The sequence below is a fragment of the Rattus rattus genome, chromosome 1 (genome assembly GCF_011064425.1).
Source record: "Rattus rattus isolate New Zealand chromosome 1, Rrattus_CSIRO_v1, whole genome shotgun sequence".
In the NCBI taxonomy this organism is placed as follows: domain Eukaryota; kingdom Metazoa; phylum Chordata; class Mammalia; order Rodentia; family Muridae; genus Rattus; species Rattus rattus.
In genome coordinates, this window is record NC_046154.1 from 166,595,223 (window position 1) to 166,615,948 (window position 20,726).

General features: G+C 46.7%; 1 protein-coding gene across 1 annotated transcript; it reads right to left on the reverse strand.

Annotated features, from left to right (window-relative positions):
- Nucleotides 1-354: 354 nt before the first annotated feature.
- Nucleotides 355-1,656, reverse strand: Ascl1 (achaete-scute family bHLH transcription factor 1). Its single transcript, XM_032890768.1, has one exon. It carries the CDS (start codon nt 1,089-1,091, stop codon nt 390-392), a length of 702 nt encoding a protein of 233 aa, XP_032746659.1. The 5' UTR covers nt 1,092-1,656; the 3' UTR covers nt 355-389.
- Between the last annotated feature and the right edge of the window lie 19,070 nt (nt 1,657-20,726).

Sequence of the window (20,726 nt, forward strand, 5' to 3'; positions counted from 1 at the left end):
ATCTGCTGCCACCCTGTAACAGAAACAAGGGAGGTTAGTGTGAATTCGGAGGGGGTGTGGGAGAGGCTGTGGAGGCTTGGGGAATCTGTCAGGTAAAGCATCTCTTTGGACAAAGTCCCAGGACCCTGCGCCTCACCTCTACCTTCTGTTCTTGGAAACTTGGGCAAAGCTACCTGCAGGGGTCAAGACCGAAGCTAACACACTAGAACTTGAAGTGGACAAACTAACAACATAGTAACCTCCTCCCACCCCCGCGTTCCTGGAGACACCCCTACATTCCATGACCCCCCTCAAAGAGAAAAAGGGGCCCAGTTAAGAAAGGCTCTGCCCATCCCCACTTGAAGTGTACCTGCTTCCAAAGTCCATTCCCAGTAGGGCCTGTCAGCCCCTCAGAACCAGTTGGTAAAGTCCAGCAGCTCTTGTTCCTCTGGACTAAGGGGGTCGTAGGATCCCTCGTCGGAGGAGTAGGACGAAACCGGAGAACCCGCCATAGAGTTCAAGTCGTTGGAGTAGTTGGGGGAGATGGTGGGCGACAGGACGCCCGCCTGGAAGGCAGCGCTCACCGCATCGTGCTCGTCCAGCAGCTGCTGCAGCGCGCGGATGTATTCGACCGCCGAACGCAGCGTCTCCACCTTGCTCATCTTCTTGTTGGCAGCGCCGTTGGGGACGTGCTCCCGGAGGGTGGCAAAGCCCAGGTTAACCAACTTGACCCGGTTGCGCTCGCGCTCGTTGCGGCGCGCCACGGCTGCCGGCTGCTGCTGTGGAAGGCTGTAGCCGAAGCCACTGAAGTTGAGCCGGCGTTTGCAGCGCATCAGTTCGGGAGAGGACGAGCGCTGGCGCTTGACCTGCTTGGCCGCTGACTTGTGACCGCCCCCTGAGGGCTGGCCGTCCGCCACCGGGCTCAGCTGCGGCGCCTGCTGCGGCGGCGCCTGCTGCTGCTGTTGCTGCTGCGCGCTCTGAGCTGCCGCTGCGGCCGCCGCCGCCGCCGCGGCCGCCGCGGTCGCAAAGAAGCAGGCTGCAGGCGGCAGGAAGGGCTGCGGAGGCTGCGGCTGCTGGCCGGCTCCGCTCTCCATCTTGCCAGAGCTCTCCATGCTGGCCCAAACTGTCGCGGGGGAGAACGAGTTGGGGACTCAGGGGACGCAGAGAGCTAGAAGGAAGCGGGACTGCGAAGCACGATCTAAGGGGGGCGAAGAAAAAGAAGAGGGGAGAAACCAGCACCGGAGGAAAGTTAAAAGGGAAGAAACGCGCGGAAGGAGGCAGAGTTGTCTAGCAGCAACGGAGGAAGGTGCCTGGGTGATCGTCTTCCCTCTGCGCCGCCTCCTCCCTCCCCTCCTCCCGCCGCGGTTGGCTTCGGGAGCCTCGCGTGGCGCTCGCGTGTGCGGCCGCCGCCGGCGCCTTCTCGGTTTTAAAAGAGGAAAGGAAAAGGGAAAGCAGCCGCAAAAGTCAGCGCCGAGCGCGCTCTGCCAGGTCGAGCCGCTCCCGGACTGCGCTCTCTTGCGCTCGCTCTCCCCTGCTCCAGTCTGGGCTTGAGCCTACTTCTGGGATTATTTGGCTGAACCCCCTTTCTTTCTAATTCCTCTTTCGTCCCCCAATTCGCCCTCCCTAACCGGCTCCTAGCCGGTACGCCTTCCACGTTCCCTGGCCAGAAGTGAGAGAGTGCTGGGCGGTTGCGGTGAGGCCGCCTTTTCAATGGGACACCCAGCCCCACGCGCAGCCCTGGCCCCGCCTCGCCCCCCACTCCCCGCTGCTGCAGCGGGCGGCTGCAGCCCCCACTCCCCCTCCTTTTCCCCCACCCCCTCAGCTCCCTCCCCCCCCTCCGGTTGCCCGCGCCGGCTCCTTGCAAACTCTCCATTCAGCCGGGTTTGTTGTTGCAGTGCGTGCGCCTGGCGCGTGCCGGACTCCCGGCTGAATAAACAGGCTGCGCGCTCGGGGCGGTGGCTCGGGGAGCCAGGGGGTGGCTCTAGAAATGGGGGTCTTAAAAATGGGGGATAAATGACTCCTGGATTTGGGTTTCCTAGGTAGAAAGTCTGGAGGGAAAGTGTTTTTGGAGTCTCTTGAGAACTTGGAAAAAATGCACGGAAAGGTTTAGGCAAAGTGGCAAAGGGAATTTATGAAAGTGGAAGGCTGGGCTCCTGTCCCCTCTTTCTTCTCTCCACAGTAACTCCGGAGGATTCTTTGGTGACCCTAAAAAGTAAAACATATTTGCCACTAGGTTTAGGAGCAAAATATCGGTCGCTCGCTGTATGAGAGCTTGAGTTCTAGCCCCTTGGGTTCTTTAGCTCTTGCTAAGCTCTACCTTGTCTGAGCACCCTTTCCCTCTGTAGCCATACGGAGTTGCCGCCGCTGTTCCATCCAGCTTCAAGGACAGGATGTGCTGGACACAACTCGCTAAGGGTGGGAAAGGTAGGGAGACACGAACAGGATAGGTTGACAGTTCGCTAAGAAGCTGAGGCAGGAGAATCTTAAGTTGGAAGCTGGCTTGAAGTACATTGTGAGACACTCCTCAACTGAAAAACAGTGTGTGAGTGTGTGTGTGTGTGTGTGTGTGTGTGTGTGTGTGTGTGTGTGTGTGTGTGTTAGTGCGCGCGCTCGCGCACTGGCAGGTGGCTGTACAGAGGCGCGATTATTGTGAGCCGTGGTTTAGGGAAGGGTATACGGGAAGGTACTCCGGGTTATCTGTTTCTGGCCCTCTCTAACACCCGCCACTGCTCGGAAAAATACTTGCTAGATGCGCTGGGAAAGGAGGGCACTCCGGGATGTTTCAGATCTCCTGGAGAAAGAAGCAGTGGGCAGTGGGGATAGAGGGTGGCTGAGTTTGAGCTAACAGAAAAGCTTCCCTCCTTGTCCCTCCCTGTAGCAGGCGCCTTGGAGGCCTTGGCGCAGCCTCCATCCCGCCCCAGGCGTGTGCCTGGCGGACCGGTGGCAGGCGACTGGGAGCAGAGCCCGCTCAGGCCGTGTGCTGGCACCGCTAGAGAAGGGGAGGTGCCTGCAGCGGTCACCGGGCTGCTGGGACAGTGCCTGCCCAGCCGCATTCCCTGGGCCCTCGGCCTAGCACTCTCTGTCAGAACCAAGTTCAGCTTAGAAATGCCAAGCACTGCAGGCAGAGATCTCAGACTGCTCTGGTGCACCCCAGGGTAGTCTCTGGTCGGGTCTACATAGGCAGAACTAGGTGGAGAGTATTCCTCTGGTAGATTGGTCCAGAAGTCCCCAGGCCTGATCAAGGACTGATCAGTCATGATTATGGTGAAGTACCAGGATAATGGTTTCTAATTATCGTCGTTATTATTTTAATCATGATAGGAGCGATTTTTCAGTGTCTCATTGCACAGCTTAAGCTGGCCTCAAGCTCCAGACAATCTTCATTACCTCAGCCTCCCCAGTACTGAGAATAGGAACAACTTCTGGCTGGGGTGATTGCTTCCAGCCGAATCTCTTTTTTGTGTAGAGACCCAGAGAGATGTCCTACTATTTAAGAGTACTCTTAGAGTAATAGTAATATTCCTTCTTTCTAAAAAAAAAAAGATTTACTTATTTTATGTATGGGAAGTATACTGTAGCTGTCTTCAGACACATCAGAAGAGGGCATTGGATCCTATTGGAGATAGTTGTAAGCCACCATGTGGTAGTTGGGAGTTGAACTCAGGACCTGTGGAAGAGCAGCCAGTGCTCTTAACCTCTGAGCCACCTCTCTTACCCATAGTGGTATTCCTGTTCAGATAGAAAGGGTGACTTCCTATGTGACTTGCACCCACATGTTGCCTTGAATTTCTTTTGTGGGAGGATAGGTTTGGGGAGCACAGGATGTAGCCAGGCCAGTTCTGTGATCCTCCCCACTCACACAGCTCTATCATAGCGAGCTTACTGACCGCTAGAAGTCTGTTTTCTCACCTGCACCATGGTTCCTTACACCCCCACAGCAGCAGAGACTGTGGAATGAGACTGGGTCAATGAAGTCATTCTCAAGCACCCACCTAGGACAGGAGTTGTAAGAGAGTGTGTATGCCATCTTTGTATCAAAACTACTAAATGTCTTAGGTGCTTTATGAAGAGGAAGGACCCACCTAAGCTAACAGTGCTAGAGATTTTAATCTGCGATCCACTGGCTCCTTTGTTCTGAACCTGTGTGGTATGGCATATCATGGCTCACATACATGGACTGGCAAAACCACTTGCTTTATGGCCAGGGAAAAAAGGGAGGACAAGAGAAGAGTTCTGGTTGCTTTTCTTGTCAATTTGGCAAGAAAAATATGTCTAGTTAGACATATCTGGGGAAGTAAAATTTTAATTGAGAAAATGCCTCTGTCAGATTGTTAATTTACAAGTCTATGAGGGTATTATTATTATTATTATTATTATTATTAATGATCAATGTGGAAGGGCCAGTTAACTCTGGGCAGTGCTACTCCTGGGTAGGTGGTCCTGGGTTGTCTAAGGAAAGAGACTGAGCAAGCCGTGAGGAAGGAGCAAGCCAGTAAGCAGTGTTCTTCTTTGGCTTCTGCTTTGGCTCCTGCCTGGAGTTCCTGTCCTGTATTTTCCTTCCTGATGGGCTATTGCTGTAAAATAAAATGAACCCTTTCCTTACCAAGTTGCTTCTGGTCAAGGTCTTTATCTAAACAATAGGTTCCAGGTACAATGTCATGATGGCCTGACCATGTTGCTTTGGGAGGATATAGGAAAGGCTCTGGAACTTTGGGTTAGAAAAGCCATTGGGTTGAGAGTTCAGTGAGTTGTGGTGGGAACTTGAAAGAGATGCAGATGATGGAAGCCTGGGTTGAAAAGTTTTACAGGGAAGCAAAGACCATTCGTGTATTATTTTTAAATTAAAGAATCATGTTTCTGGTCTTCTGAGGCTGAGATATCAGCCGTGATTAGCAAGAGGCCAGAAACATTAAAGTGAAAGTTTTGCTTTGCTAGGATAATGAATGGGTAAGAGTCATCCAGGTTCTACTAGTTTTGAAGGCATGAAGGCATCTTGGAGAGCAACTGAGGCTTGGAACTGTACGGTAGGACTGAAGTCCTTGAAGAACTGCCTTTGGTGAAGGTACAGCCTCACTTACAGTGGAGAATATGACACATTGAAGATACCAGTAGCATGAGATTACTGTCTTGGACAGCCATAGCTCTGGAGTGGATTCACATGAGCCTATGGGATAGGTTTTGTGTGTTTTGTATGGTAGAGTCAGAGAAGTGGGGCTGCCCAGGCTCTTGGGAGACCAGAAGATTATGAGTGAGTCCCAGATGTTGGATACAAAACTATTTCTATTACTGGGGTTTGGCTTTGCTATGACTTGATTGTGACCATGCCCTGATTCTTCTCTCTTGAGAATAAGAAAGCATTTAACTTATTCTTTATGTTATAGAAGCCTAGAATTGAGAGACTTTGAACTTTTAAAGGGTTGTTTAGGGAAAGGCACACTGGTTTCACAATGCCACAGGGTCAGTTTTAAAAACATACATAAAAGTAACAGTATGAGCAGGCTAGATTTAAGAATATACTTGTATATACATATTTTCATGCAATAACCATGAAAAAGAGGCTATAAATTTGTATGAGAGTAGAGAAGGGTGTATGGAAGGTCTTAGAAGGGGCAAAGGGAAGGGAAGGATGTCGTTAAATTATAACCTCAAAAATAAATAGATGTTGGATATTCAAAGAAAACCTAGGCTTTTAAAATATTAAAATCTTAAGACTGAGACTCTTAAAGTTACTGTATGTTTATATTTTGATATTAATGGGAGATCTTGGGGATGAACAAGAAAGGAAAGGTTCTGGTTTAATAAATGATGTGTTTGCGTGTGCAATCAATCTATTGTCAATTGTCTTGGTTGGTTTTGTCAACTTGACACAAACTTAGACAAATTGGGGAAGGGGACTCTTAGTTGAGAAATGCCTCCATCAAATTGCCTGTAGACAAGTCTGTTGGACACTTTTTTGGTCAATGATTGATGTGTGTGGGGGGTGCCTAGTCCATTGTGAGTGGTTTGACACTGGGCAGGTGGTCCTGGGTGGTATAAGAAAGCGTACTGACCAAGCCATCAGGAGCAAGCCAGTCAGCAGCATTCTTCCATGGCTTCTTCTTCAGTTGTGTTGAGTTCCTGCCTTGGTTCCTTCAATGGATATTTCTTCATTTCTTCTACCTTCAGTGTGACTCAGAATATTTAAACCAAAACAAATCAACCAACCAAACAACCAGACAAACAAATAAAAAAAAACCCAACCAAACAAAACCCTTTCCTCCTTAAGATTCTCTTGGTCATGGTGTTTTATCATAGCCTTGGAAACCCTAACTAATACAGAAAGGGGTAGAGATTCCATAAACTCCTTCAAGCCTAATGCCTCCAGGGACCTCAGAATCTCCCAGGAGACCTTACCTTTTAAAAGTTCTATCATCACCCCATACCATCTCCCCGAAGAAAAAGACCTTCGATTCATGAAGCTTTAGGAATATTTAAGATACAAAGTAATGTGGAGCAGGAGACTCTTAGCTCTCGGCTTTCTGGAGCCTCTCACAGTGATAATTATTCTAACTACTGGAAATAGTACCTCCATAGCCCCCTGCCTTAGCGTTTAAGGTTAAAGCATTTCTTTTATTTCTTGATGACCAGTGATGATGGTGGCAGAGATAGGAATCGCATTTTTAAAACACTAACAATCTTGATATTAAATAGAGATATGCTGTGTGGTCTCCCATGAAAGAGGCTGCAGCAGAACCACTCTCCCAGCATTCCAACATCAGCTGTCTTCGGCTCCCGTGCCACCCAGTGGGTTGACTCTAACCAAGACCCCAGGGCTTTTCTTGACCAGGTCACTTGAACAAAGTCCCATTTATCTGGGCATGAAGGAATAAGATAGTTCATAGAAGAACTGCATACCTTTGTCTGAAATGGGGTCGAGGCATACCCTTTGCCTATCTATCTGTCACAGCTGTTATGAGAATGAAGTCAGAAGTCATTGATGAGTTTCCTTCGTAAAAAGCCCTGGGCCTATCAGGACCTGCTTTTTCATTCTTCCAACTGCAGGGCACAGGGAGTGTTCTGTCCTATGATGGGCGAGGGCAATACATTGGGCCATGATTGGTATTACCCAGAACACAGACATTCTGGGGAAAGGGAAATGTTTATCTTATCTTTAGACATAATAAGGGACTTAGTTCCTGCACTTGTGTTTTCCTTGTGCTATCCTTGAGCTGCACCATGCTTTAGCAATCTAAAGTTCTTGTCTACATTCAGTGTGGAGAGCCTGTAAAGGAAGAAGGATTTCCTAGGGAACCATTGGAAGTGTTTCCTAGATGACCAGATACTGTGCCCTTAGTGTTTGGGAATGTTAAATTTCCTTCCCCCTCCCCCTCCCCTCTCCCTCTCCCTCTTTCCCTCCCTCTCCCTCTTCCCTTCCCTCTCCCTCTCCCCCTCCCCCTTTCTCTGATATAAGGTATTCCTGTGTAGCCCTGGCTGTCCTGGATGGAATTCCCTCTATAACCCAGGCTGGCCTTGAACACAGAGATCCTCCTGCCTCTGTTTCTCAAGTGCTGGGACTAAATGCATGGAGCCACTACCACCCAACTAAACTAGGTTTTCCACGGAAGAATATTTTAATAAAGTTATGTTTATAGTGGCTTTTAAATGAGGGGTAAAGAGTAAAAAAAATATATATGCAGTTAAGTCTTGGACTCTGACTTCGATCACAACCTTTTTAGTGTAATCACCCAATTGGAAGAGTTTTGAGTCCAAGAACCCCAGGTGCTCAGAGATAAAGAGTGTCTACAGTTCCTGCCAACCACAGCACAGGACCTCAATCCTGGAGGGTAAGCCGCCCTAAGCCCATGCTAGACCCAATCCCACTCAGGGGAAATCAAAAAGCACATCCCTAAATGATGGCACCCCCCTGCCAAGCACACCCTTGCCCAGGTAACTTTGGTGTGACCCTTAGGTGTGCTGCAGAGGTGGAGAGGGCCACTCTGGTGGACAGGAGAGCAGGAGTCTCACGTTCAGTCTGGTTCCACAGCGTGGTCCTAACAGCCTGGCCTGCACCTGCGTCAAGAACTCCAGGCTTCTAATGAAGCTATTCATATGTCTTAAAAAGAAAAAAAAAAGTTGGAGAAAACGAAACAAAACAAGCACAAAGTATATTTTATTGTGGCTTTTTGGATAAGGAGGGGAGGTGGTGGGGGGAGGGGGCAGTAATTTGCAGTCACCCTCACAGGAGCTTTTGAAGTTCTCCAAATAAGGAGAACTAATGCTAACTCTTTATTTTTTTTCTAAAGCCCCATTTACATTATGATTAAATACCTTCCTTGGATAAGCATAAAGAAAGTCGTTAATCTATATAGCTCTCCAAAGAATCAATACATTCTAAACTTTTGTAGGATTTGTTACACTCTATTTTCTTGTTACAGTAGGCCGGCCCAGCTCTGTCTAGGCACATGGGCCTTCTTCCCTCCCCCTCCCCACCTCCTCCAAGAATGAAAACAAAGCAAAGGTCTTTCACCGTAAACAAAACCAGCTGATTCTTCACAGAGCACCCCTGAATAGCTTGAGAAGAAGAAGAAGGAAGAAAAAAAAACTTACAATAAATGGTGCATTTTTTTTTTCTCTGCTGGGTATAGTATTCAAGGATCAGGGCGATATTCAAACAGAGGTCCATTTTTTTGCTCAGCAAGAGAGTTTAGAAAAGAAGCGTGGGGTCCATTCAGAGCTTCCCCCTCACAATCACAGGGCTCTGTGAAACCTATCTTCCATGCCTTGTCAGAGTGTTTCTGGGGACCAATTAGCGCTTTGTTGCACGGCTTCTTTGCTGAATCTTTGAGCAGCAGGAAAAAGCGCTCTTGAGTCTCCCCTTATTTTGACCATTTCAGTCATTACTCAGTGTAATAATTAATATGACAACTGGACGCTCCAGTTTGTATAGAAACACCTCAGCGACAGGAGCGAGTTTGCAGTGGGTGGTAATGAGCCGCACATCGGCTCCAGAAGCCACACACACAAAAAGGGAATGAATGGAGACAGAGAAAGAGAAGGAATAAAGATAAAATAGTTGGCACAACGCAGAGGGGCATAAAACAGACTGGAACGGGGAGAGGGAGGAGGAACCGGGACAATTAGAAGGGGAGGGGTAAACACCCTGCGGAGGTTAACTTATTTTGAAACTGTTTTGTGAATAGAACCGCGGACAGGAGTGGCCAGATTTCAGTCCATCGCCCTCCCCCCGCCCCCATCTCCAGCTCCTTTATGGACCATCTTGGAACAAGGCGGGTGGAGGCAGAGTGGGGACAGGGGCTGCTGCAATCTTTAGATTGTTCTCAGACTCCTGGAAAGCTCACAAGCTGGCTACCATGCTCAAACCCTGGCGGCTCACTCATTTGGTGTTCAGGCAAAAGCCAGGTTACCTCCGAGGGACCAGAGCTATCCTACTGTCCCGGGACGAATTAAGGGGGAAAGATATTTCAGACACACATCAACTCTGCACAGACTACCGCTGCAGGGATCGGGAGCAAGCAGGGAGCTCTCGGGTAGCGGCACAGCTAACTGAGTCCCAGTCTTGTGCTCTGCAGCCCGCCTCCCCCCCCGGGGGGGGGCTGTGACCCCATGGGATGACATAATAAATAATTAGAGCATTTAAGTGTGTTGGGCGCAGCAGCTCATGCTAATGAGGCAGATACGGGAACTTAGCACTAAGCCCAAGTGACAGTTTACATATAAGACAAAATGCAACCGAAGAAAACTCCCCATACCCAAACCCTGCTCCCCAAACCCCACCTTCCTTCTTCAGGAGTTTGTGCCTCCAAACTTTTTCCTTACTTTTGATTTCTTGTACGCACGTGCCTCCCTCAGCCATACACTCCTCATCCCTTTCATCCAGGTGGGCCTCCTTGCCAAGCCACCCCATTCTCTGCCTGCCTTAGACCTCTGAACGTTTGCTCCCAGCCACACTGCCCAGTCAGATCACCTATGTGATGCCTTTTTTTATACAGTATGGAACGAACCTGAACTCATGTCCCGAGGGTAGGACTTGAAAGCTCAGGGAATTCGGGGTTTCTGTAAGCATACAGATGCCTCCAGGTTCGAGGGACCAGGGGAGCCTTCTGGGGGCACCTGGCCCTCAGGAGTTCCTGAACTGCTCCAACAGCCTCCTGAAAACCAGGAGAGTTTACCCAAGTGTCTGAGGTCAGTCGTGTGTCCCCATTGTGTGGCCACGTGTCCTGTGTCCATCAGCACCTCCCCAAAGTCCAGACTCAGACTGACTCCTTGTGGTGTGCCCTGGGACTTCTGTGGTGTGGCCTGGGACTTCTGTGGCTTATTAATCGATCAGAGGTCAGGGAAAGCTCTCTCCACATCAGGCAAACCTGAATGCTGGCCCTGAGGGCCTAAGGGAAACTTTACTGGTAAGTAACAGGTTTCAGAGGAAGCAGAAGCAGGCTTGTCACAGCAATGTTGACAGTCTTGTTTTTCTAGGCCACTCTTCCATAGGCCCATCTATAGCACAAGCCAGAGACAGAAACCAGTCTTCTTCTTCTCTCTCTCTCTCTCTGTCTCTCTCTCTCTCTCTCTGTCTCTCTCTCTCTCTCTCTCTCTCTCTCTCTCTCTCTCTTTCTCTCTCTCTCTGTGTGTGTGTGTGTGTGTGTGTGTGTGTGCGCGCGCATGGGTCACGGGATAATTATTTTATTTTATTTTTTGTTTTTAATTTATTCACTTTACATTCTGCTCACTGTCCCTCTCTCCCTGTCACCCTTCCCACAATCCTCCTCCATCTCCCCTCCCCTTCTCCTCCGGGTGGGTGTGGCCCTCTTGGCTATTTCCCCAACTCTGACACACTAAGTCTCTGCACCCATTAGGTCTCCATGCATCCTCTCCACTGAGGCCAGACAAGGCAGTCCAGCTAGAAGAACACACCCCATGGACAGGCAACAGCTGTGGGATAGCCCTGCTCCAGTTGTTTGGGACCCACATGAAGATCAAACTGCACATCTGCTACCTATGTATGGGGAGGTCTAGGCCCAGCCCATGTATGCTCTTCGGGCTCTTTGGTTGCTGGTTCAGTTTCCAAGAGCCCCAAAGGCTTGGGTTAGTTGACTCTGTTGATCTTCCTGTGGTATTTCTATCCCCATCCCTGCAATCTTTCCCAGGGGGCAATGTTTTAAAAATGATTTATTTATTATATATAAGTACACCATAGCTGTCTTCAGACACACAAGAAGAGGACATCAGATTTAATTACAGATGCTTTTGAGCCACCATGGGGTTGCTGGGATTTGAACTCAGGACCTCTGGAAGAGCAGTCAGTGCTCTTAACCACCGAGCCATCTCTCCAGCCCAGGGGGCAATTTTTAACATGGATATTTCATGTTCATGAAGCCCCAAACGGCAACAAAGGCAAGATTTAAGGGCATATGACTAATAAAATTCTGACATTGCCAAGATCACAGAACCCACAAGAGATGTGTGTTAAATATAGCACTCACACTGAAATACATAGCAAGAGGTTCACATTAGTCCTGTCAAGGGTTAGAAAATACTATTTAGTCCGAAATTCGATTAAGGCTGACATGATCATTGCTCTAACACAGAACTGTGGCAAATTTGAAAGAAAGACAGCAGGTCACGATAGCTGCTTCCCGTGAAGTTGTAGTTGGAATAGTTGTTGTGAAAGGTAAGAAAGTCCACTAAGACACAGTGGGGTAAGAAGGACAGGCCCTGTTCTTCAATCTTCCATTTATCTATAGACTCCACCCCCACATACCCGAATTACCCCCGCCCCCCCCCACACAAGTAAAAATTTCAGGCAAAAGCAATGAGCTGGAAATGCATGCATCCTCATATCACCCAGAGTCTCTCTCCTCACCTAAACAGATGTTCTGACAGTGTAGAAAATACAAGCTGGACCACACGACCCTCTAGTGACAGTCACGCTCCTCTTTGAACTCATATTTTTTGCTAGTCTTTCCTCTAAAATAACCTTCAGGGGCAAATGACATCACCCCTCCCCCCTCCTTATGTGGGCAACGCTGGTGCTGAAATTATGGGTCCTGCTAGGCAGAAGGCCTTCCGGAGTCAAATGATTAGTGCCAGGGACCAGGGCAAATGCCAGGTCTTTGGTGCATCTTGACTACCGCGCAATGGAATGAAGCAGCACTGCTCATGACAGCTTTGCTAGAGAAACGGAATGTTCACCTGTGACTGGAGGTGACTGGAGAGGTTTCTCATCCTGGGTTCCGGGACCTGGCAATTGACTTGTTTTCCTTTGTGGGACGTGTGGGTCGCTTGCCACCTGCTGGTTGTTTGTTGAACTGCATCAGGAACTGTGAAGAAGGGGGAAAACTGTAATGGAATTCATTCCACATCATTCAGTTCAGTTCTCTTAATTCTACTGTATACAATGCAGTTTAGTCACAGAGCACCATGAGGTATGGGTCCCATTCATCATGATGTCCTCATTATAATATTTGAGATGATTCTCTCTCTCTCTCTCTCTCTCTCTCTCTCTCTCGTATATGTGCATACATGTGCGCATGTGTGTACATGTGTCTGGAAACCAGAGAATGACAGGTCAACACTGAAGACCTTCTTCCTCCGTCAGGTTCCACCTTATTTTTTGACCCAGTCCCTCTCACTGAGCCAGGAGATCACCCATTTGACCAGACTTTCTGGCCACTGAGCTCCAAGTACTTTCTCCTTTTTCTCCCACCACGACTGTGACTGGTTTTTATTTTACTTTTGCTTTTGCTAATCTGAACTTGACTCCACATATTCGAGCTGCAAGAACTTCATGGACTGAGCGAGCCATCTTCCCAAACACTTGAGGTGTGCTTAGCATTAGGACTCTAAAGTGTCACCTCATGTCCACCCAAATGTGACTGGACACATTTCCTATGTGCTCTCTCAACAAGCCACATTTCCTATGCCGTGGATGGAAACTGCCTCATCTGAAGCATGCCAAGTGGTTAGACAGGGACGATTAGTGTAGGCTGAATATTTTCTAGTAAGATTCCTGTATTTGTCCTGTAAGACCAGTGCCCTGATGGTTTGAAGGCAGGAGAAATGGGTAGATTATTATTATTATTATTATGATGATGATGATGATGATGATGATGATGATGATGATGGCTTTTCCTAATGACTCCAGTAAGTGGTCAGAAATTGGACCCAGTGGGAAAGGGCCAAGAGATAGCTTGCCCAATGTCATGTCTTGCCTTCCTTTGCACTCCACTGAGTCCCCCAGTGGAGGCTATTTCTTGTCCTTGCTGTGACATCATCTTCAGGCCCCTCTCTATCCACATCCTCACTCTACCTCTTTCTAGCATCCACTACTTTCTTCCCATTGGGTTCCTTTGCAACTCAATTCAGAAAAGCTTAATCAAAATTACTCTGTGGATTTATAACCACTAACCTTTCCTGGAAATGTCTTTAAAGAAGCCACATCCACACTCTTCAGTGTCTTATCCTTCATTCTGGGCATTTCCCTTTCTCTCTCTATTTTTACTATATTTTATTTTCATCATTTAAAACAAATTTTAAACTTAAATTTATTTTGATCACATTCTTCCCCTCCCCCAGGTTCCAGATCTTTACCCCCTCTCTACCCACTGGACTTTAAGTGCTGTCTCAAAGGCCCAGTACAACAATAGAATCCCCCCACAACCAAGAACACAAATTACCCCCTGAAAGTCCCACCAAACTGTAACCAAATAAAACAGTGGAAAAAAAAACCTGTGGAGTCCTTTCTATGTTGGGCAACTCTGACTGAAAATGAGTCCTATCTTGGAGTAGTTGATGTACCTAGTGTCACCATACATGGATTTTCCATCTTCCAGCAGGTATAAGTGACAGTTCAGTTGTGAACTTTTATCCCAGTGGCTAGGGCTTTCATTTCATTCATGCTTTTAAAAATATAACAAAATAAAATATAGTAAGATAAAACAAAACCTATCAATTTAGAGTTGGACAGGACAAACCAACAGAAGGAAAAGATCCCAGAAGGAATGACAATCAGGGGTCCAGTCGTTCACCCACTCAGGAAGGGCGCTAAACAGGAAGCTGTAATACCAACTGGTGCAGACCTGTTCAGACTCTATGCATACTCCGTAGTCTCTGGGAGTTCATAAGAGCTTTGCCCATGGAGATTTAGAGCAGAGGTTTTCAATTGGTGGGTTGTGACCCTTTTGGAAATCGAATGACCCCGGTGGACGTCAGATCTTTTCGTTGCGTTTCATAACTGTAGTAAAACAATAGATACTTTTGTGATCGGGGGTCACCACAATATGAGGAACTGTATTAAAGGGATGTAGCATTAGGAAGAGCTTGATTTAGAGGGTCTCATTTTCTTGGTGTCTTTTCTCCCCTCTGGCTCTTATACTCTTTCTACCTCCTCTTCCAAGGGCTCCCTGAGTCCTGAGGGGAGAGATTTGTAAACAACCTAACTGATTTGACTTAAGGTCTACTCCTCGAGGTAGCACCCATACCTCCAACGTTGCTTGGGTGACCAAGAATCTGAAACCGGACAGCCCTGGGACCTAGGGGAAAATCAATTACTACTATTTTTTGTTTGTTTTAAGAAAACCATAGTGGTGAGATGACTCCTAATGATATTTTACTATTCTCACTGATCAGTGCTTTATTCAGGTATCATCAGAGAAGCTTCCTCCCCCCGCAGATGGGAACAAATGCAGAGAACCACAGGCAGACATTAGCAGAGAGTGAGAGACCTCGGAGCTCACAGCCTTAAAATACCATGTCTCCATCAAATCTCTTTCTCTTGGTCCCACGTTTAAGCCTGCATCATAGATATCTATATGAAACCACAACTATGCTCATAAAACAAGGAAACAGCAACAACAACAATAGCTTTTGCTTCACCTAAAAAAAGAAAGGTTCTCATCCCTTGACTCTATGATGAGCTTCACCCCATTTATCTCTCACCCCTTCGCCAAAGGCCGTCAGCTTCATGGTTTATAGTTCTGGTTCTCAGAAGCACTCACGACTGAGGCATTCACCAATGACTTCATTTTGCTCAACAAGTCAGATGCTTCAAGCACCTGTTTAGCATAATGTGCTAGGCGATACTGCTCTGTGATGTTTAATCTTAGTTGTCAACATATATAATCTGAGATCAATAAAAAGGCAAGATCCTGGGCGCTCCTGGGGGGGATTTTTATGAATCAGATTATTTGAAGTGAGAAGGACCTATCCTAAATGTTGGTGTCATTTTCCAGTGCCCAAAAGGCAACTTTGTCTTCCTTCTCACTGGTGAGTTGACAGACAGACAGACATACAGACATACAGACAGACAGACAGACACACACACACACACACACACACACTCACTCCTTGTTGTTGCTGTTTACCTTTGCTGACACTAGATCCAGCTTCTTTGATATTCCATCATGGACTGAAGTCCAGCAGCTCTTCATGAACCCTCTCTAATCTCTCAGGACTGTGTTGGAATTGCTAACTTTGTGGTTTGACAACTACCAGATCCTTGACCTCTCCAGTGTGAGGCATCCATTGTTGGACTCTCCACGCCATACCGTGTAAGCCAGTCTAATAAATCCCCATTTACTACACATTCATTTTAACTATTCTGTTCCTCTAAATATGATGCAAGTCCAATGAGAATATCAGTAAAAGGATACCCAGTCCCTTTGTTTCTCCTGAATTCCCTTCCTTGAGTTGCCATGGTTCTTATCCCCTTGACCATAATGAGAGAAAAATAAAATAAATGTGTGTATCTACATTTATTTATGTTTTATTATCAAGAATAACCCCCACCCTTTCCATGCTGCCCAGGGACAGGTCTGCATGGCATTACTTTTTATTCCTGTAATTTAAAGGGAACTATTTTACACAATGTCGGGAGCCCTTGATGTCCTGGAGATCACGCAGGAGGATGTCCTCAGATTTCTTTCTGCAGGAACCCACTTAAGTGTCACCAATCTTGACTTCCAGATGGAGTAGTAGATCTACAAAAAGGGTGACTGATTCCAGAGCAGACCACCAGCCACTCCTCACAGAGGCTTTTTATGTTAACCTGTCCACCATTGCTGTGTAATACCGACTCTCTATGCTACCTGGACATTGCCATCCCATGCAACAAGGGAGCTCACTCTGTGGGTCTGTAGTAGCCGACTCTGGCCTGGGAAGTACTCCTCATGCTCGGCACCATCTCCTGCAAGCACCCATAGGAAGTTGTGCCCGATCTCTGCTTCTCCAGAGACCTGGGGAGATTGAGGAAGAGCAGGCTGATGCTGAGAAGAGGAAGAATCTCATGGGAAATAGTTCGCGCCAGCTCCTGAGTTGAACTGTTGCTCAGCCAGAGGTGACTGGCCAGTCTGAGGGTGTGCAGGAACCCTCTGTACACGTTCAGTAGTTCTCGACTGAAGACTGAGGTGCCCAGTCAGCCAATGAGAACTGGTCAGTAGCTTCCATCGCACAGGCCACTGAGTGGGTTGGCGCCACTACTGAGTGGTCCTGAGCTGCTTTTCAGACACCCAAGCAAAGGGAAATAGGTGGAAGGAAAATAAAGTTCCTAAACGCTAAACAAAAACAAACAAGAACACTCTTGGCAAAAATTCTCGCTAGGAATTTATAAAAAGTGCATGGTGCAGAACAGATTTCTCAAGACTGTAAAATCTGACAGTCGGATGCTTCATTTTTACACCTGAATGTCCAGCTTCAGGCAACTGTCCATGAAACAACTCACACACCCACTAAACACACATGGAATGTATCCTTACCTCAACGTATCATCTGGCTCTGAGAGTATGTGCAGCTCCTGGGTGTGAGAAATGTAACCGGTGAGAAGCAGTGTTCAGGAGCACATTGTACAGTGTCTTTACCACATAAGTGACTTTATGAGTATGAATGGTAATAAAATGTAATGAAGTATTAGTGAGTAAAGGGTTGTGTAGGCTTAGAATTTTAAAACCTACTTCTAATAAGGCTTCTCAAATGCTTAGATCCCCCTTCTAGCTCTTTGTTCAAACAGAGGGGAGAAAAGGTGGTAAATAGGACAAGGGGACGTGGACCTGTTTAGAAGTAGTCTTTGGGGCAGCATCAATCTCCATGGTCATGATAGCAGCAGTTCAATTCAGTAGTGTCAGGATGCCAAACATGAATCAGCAGCAGTGGCATGATCCAGCAGAAACAGCCAGGCCTCCACCTAATTGGCACAAGTCATCAGGAGGGACCAGGACCAACCGAGACACCAGAAGTTCTCTGCCACTCCTTTCCCAACAAAGTAAAGATCAGCAAAGATGACACGAGGTCAATGAAGCATTGAGTCCTAGTTATACTCTCTTCAAACATCATGTGTCCTCCCATGGGTCTTGCCTCAGCAAAACACCATGTGAGTATGTATCACCTGACATATCCAGAAACTTCCACTACGGGATTAAGTGTCATATTTTTGATATACATACTTTACTCAATTGTGAGTTTGTGTAATTAATCTTTAAGTTACAGTGATATTTAGCATCACGGTTACCAAATGCTTGAAAAGTCAGCTCTCAAAAGCCTGAATAAGCTTGCCCTAGGGGGCCACTGATTATGGTACATCAGTTGTGTGAATGTATCTTGTTCATCTGACCTCAGCTTACACCTTTCTCCTCTGGGTACACATAGCTTTAGGTCTACTCCTGGATGTTCCTGAGAACTGTCCCATTTAACTTTACTGTAGAGATTTTATATACAGGGTTTCTTTCTATTAGGAACTCCCTCTATCCCCAAATCTACTTATTTGTAGCCTTTTTCTGACTCAGTTTTCAACACAGAGTCTCTATGTTCAATAAGTCCCCTATTATTTTAACCAACCTTCCTTGAAACCTCTCTTATGATAACTCTTCATAAAACTTACTTTCTCCTTGGAAAGTACTCTGTTCTGGGTTTATTGCTTCTCTGCTTTTCTTTCTAGTCTTCATGTTTACCATTTATGTTCCTCCTAGACTGTGAAATTAATGGGAACGAGTCCTCACCATGACTGTCTAGAACAGTGCTTGGTAAATATGTATCCAACAAACACTTACTGAGTACGCGAGTGGACAGGCGACCATACCCAGTGATCTCATTCTGATGCTGCCCAGACAGGATGCTGATGAGAAGGCTCCAGAAGCTGTGCTACAGCCACGACGAATATCTTCTTTTCATTTAATAGACCTTTAATCAGAGGCACTTGATTTGCTAATTGATTTCATTATAAGCCAACAATGCCTAAGTTCTGCTGAGAATTCCCGGAATAGCTAGCCCTAAATATTATTCTGACAAAGGAGCATGACTTCATATCTTAATCACATTTTGTGTACGGGGGTATTAGTCAGTAATGACATACAGATTTCTGGGCTGTCTATGTGGGGAAGAAGATTAAAAGGAAAGACATGAGAGAAACAGAATTCTGTAAGAGGTGGCTACAGGGAGGGGATTTCCTAAGATTTAGAGTGTGCCCTTTAAGTCCCTGTGAAGAAAGAGCAGTTCTCCTAACGGTAAATCTACCTTGTGTGTCTTTCCCTTGTCTCTCATCTTGGTAGAGTTAGATGTAGCTGTGAGAAAAAAAACCCTTCAAAACCTTGGGTTTAAATAAAATAGCAGTTCATTTTTCTTTTCTACAAATGCTAGTTAGTCAACTACCCCTTCTCTATTGACCCCATTCTTTCTGCTTTGAAAAGTATGGGTGGTTGACTTGTGGCTGGTGTTCTTTTGCTAATTGTGTTACCTGCCCCCCACCCCTCTAAAGAAACCACACAAACCTGTTTGCAGTGCCCTGTAAGCAGGCTAAAGGAAGCCTGCCCCCAGCTGGATTTAACTGGCAATAAAGAATTGCCATACAGCCAGTGGCTGGGCAAAGGGAGAAGGGGGCGGGACCCTTAGATGCGGGAGGAGGAAAGGAGACCCGGGACACACAGAGGGAACAGATTTAAAGATGCAGAGGGGAGATCATCTCAAATGGAGGAGTAAAGGAAAAGCGGTCCTGGAAGGGCTTCCCAGAAGTGTCTTGGGCAGCAAAGACCAATGGGCTTCACAGAAGGTAACAGGGCAGCAACGTTAAGAGTAGATTTAGAAGGTGTTGAGCCATAAGTACTGGAGGGAAGGGCACGCTAGCAGCAGGAGGCTTGGAAGTGCCCAGCCACTGAGCTAGTAAGGCGTGTTAAGAGAGAGAGAGAGAGAGAGAGAGAGAGAGAGAGAGAGAGAGAGAGAGAGCGCTGCTGGGAGCCAGAGCGGTGTAGCAAAAATCGCACTACATCGCTCCTAAATTTATCTCGAAATCCAATATGGCAATAACAGGGTTTCCACATTGGAACCCTCAAGGGAAAAAAAATGGAAGGAGAATGGCATACTTTCCTAAAAGCACTTCCTAGGAGTCATACAGATTTCTGCCTCGCTTTTCTTGGGTCACACATTTGATTTGTAGCTATAAGGAGGTCTGAGAATTGCACCTTTTATTCTACAAAGAATGTCAGGTACAGCCCACACCCTAGCTACTGTTTTTATAAGTGAGAAGAATAGAGCTGTACCTCGTAGGTATGTGCACTGTAGCCCCCTTCCTTCCCATCAGCCGGCTCTGTAGATCCTGAAAGCGGGCTGGTCATTTAGCCATAAAGTGGGCCGGTGGGGAAACAAATGGACTCAGTTTGTTACTGACAACGTAAGATGACTCTCATGATATGACTCTCGTTGGTTCCTCTCATCAGTTTGGAATACCTTCAGGTGGGATCCACACCTAGAATTTTCTGGAGTGGGAATTGAGGGCAACTACTTAAAGCTCCTTTCCAAAGACAGGCATGATTTTTAACTCCAGAATAAAGCGAGTTTTTTTTTCTTTTTCTTTTTTCTTTTTCTTTCTTTTTGGAAGAAGAGGGAGACATTAATAACATGGAATATCTTCAGAACTGGAGATGCTTTCTATTCTTATTATACTGATCTCAAATACTTTTTACCCAAAGGGAGAAACAATTGTCAGGGCACTCATGAAACACTGTACCAGAGAAATAGAGTCTAGATTTTTAAAAAGAAGAAGAAACAAAAGATGATTTAGTAAAAATAAAAAACAAGCAGCGGAATGGTTCTTGAGTGTACCCTGGAGGTCTCGCTCCCTTGCTAGTTCTGGTTCCAGCCCGCCATTGGAACTATGGCTAATTCATCTCAGATTAGTATCTCTCCCTGTGGCTCTCTGCTAGCCTCTAACTCTCTGGTTCCAGCCACCCGGTAAAATCAAGACTCAACAAACTGTTGCCCAACAATCAGATTTACATGTTAAATTCTCAATCCACAATACATCTACGCAATAAACTTACAATCAGTTGATAAGGATATAAACCGCCCACCTAGATGGGATATGATCTGCCCATCTAGACAACACAAAATCCTGTACACACCCATCCTTTAAGAATAGTCATAGCAATGTGTGGAGAAGAATCTTAACATCCGCCTCCATGTTCTCTCAGCTGCCTCTTCCTTGCTCAGGCCTCCTCTGCCTCTCAAACTTTTCTCCCGCCCATTCTTCCTTCTCATCCAATGACAGGCCTTGCTCTATCCTGTACCTGTGTTTACCTGCATAATGAGATCAACCTACAAAAAGAAAAATCTAGATGACAGTGTAATATCATACCACAAAAGTTAGGAAATCTCTACTGTCTAACACTCCTGTGGCTAGAGAGAGCACAGACCTTAGGAGGGAAGCCAATATGGCTGATTATTCTGCTAAGTGGTTATAGTATTCCCCCCATAACATTTTTATTGATTCTCTG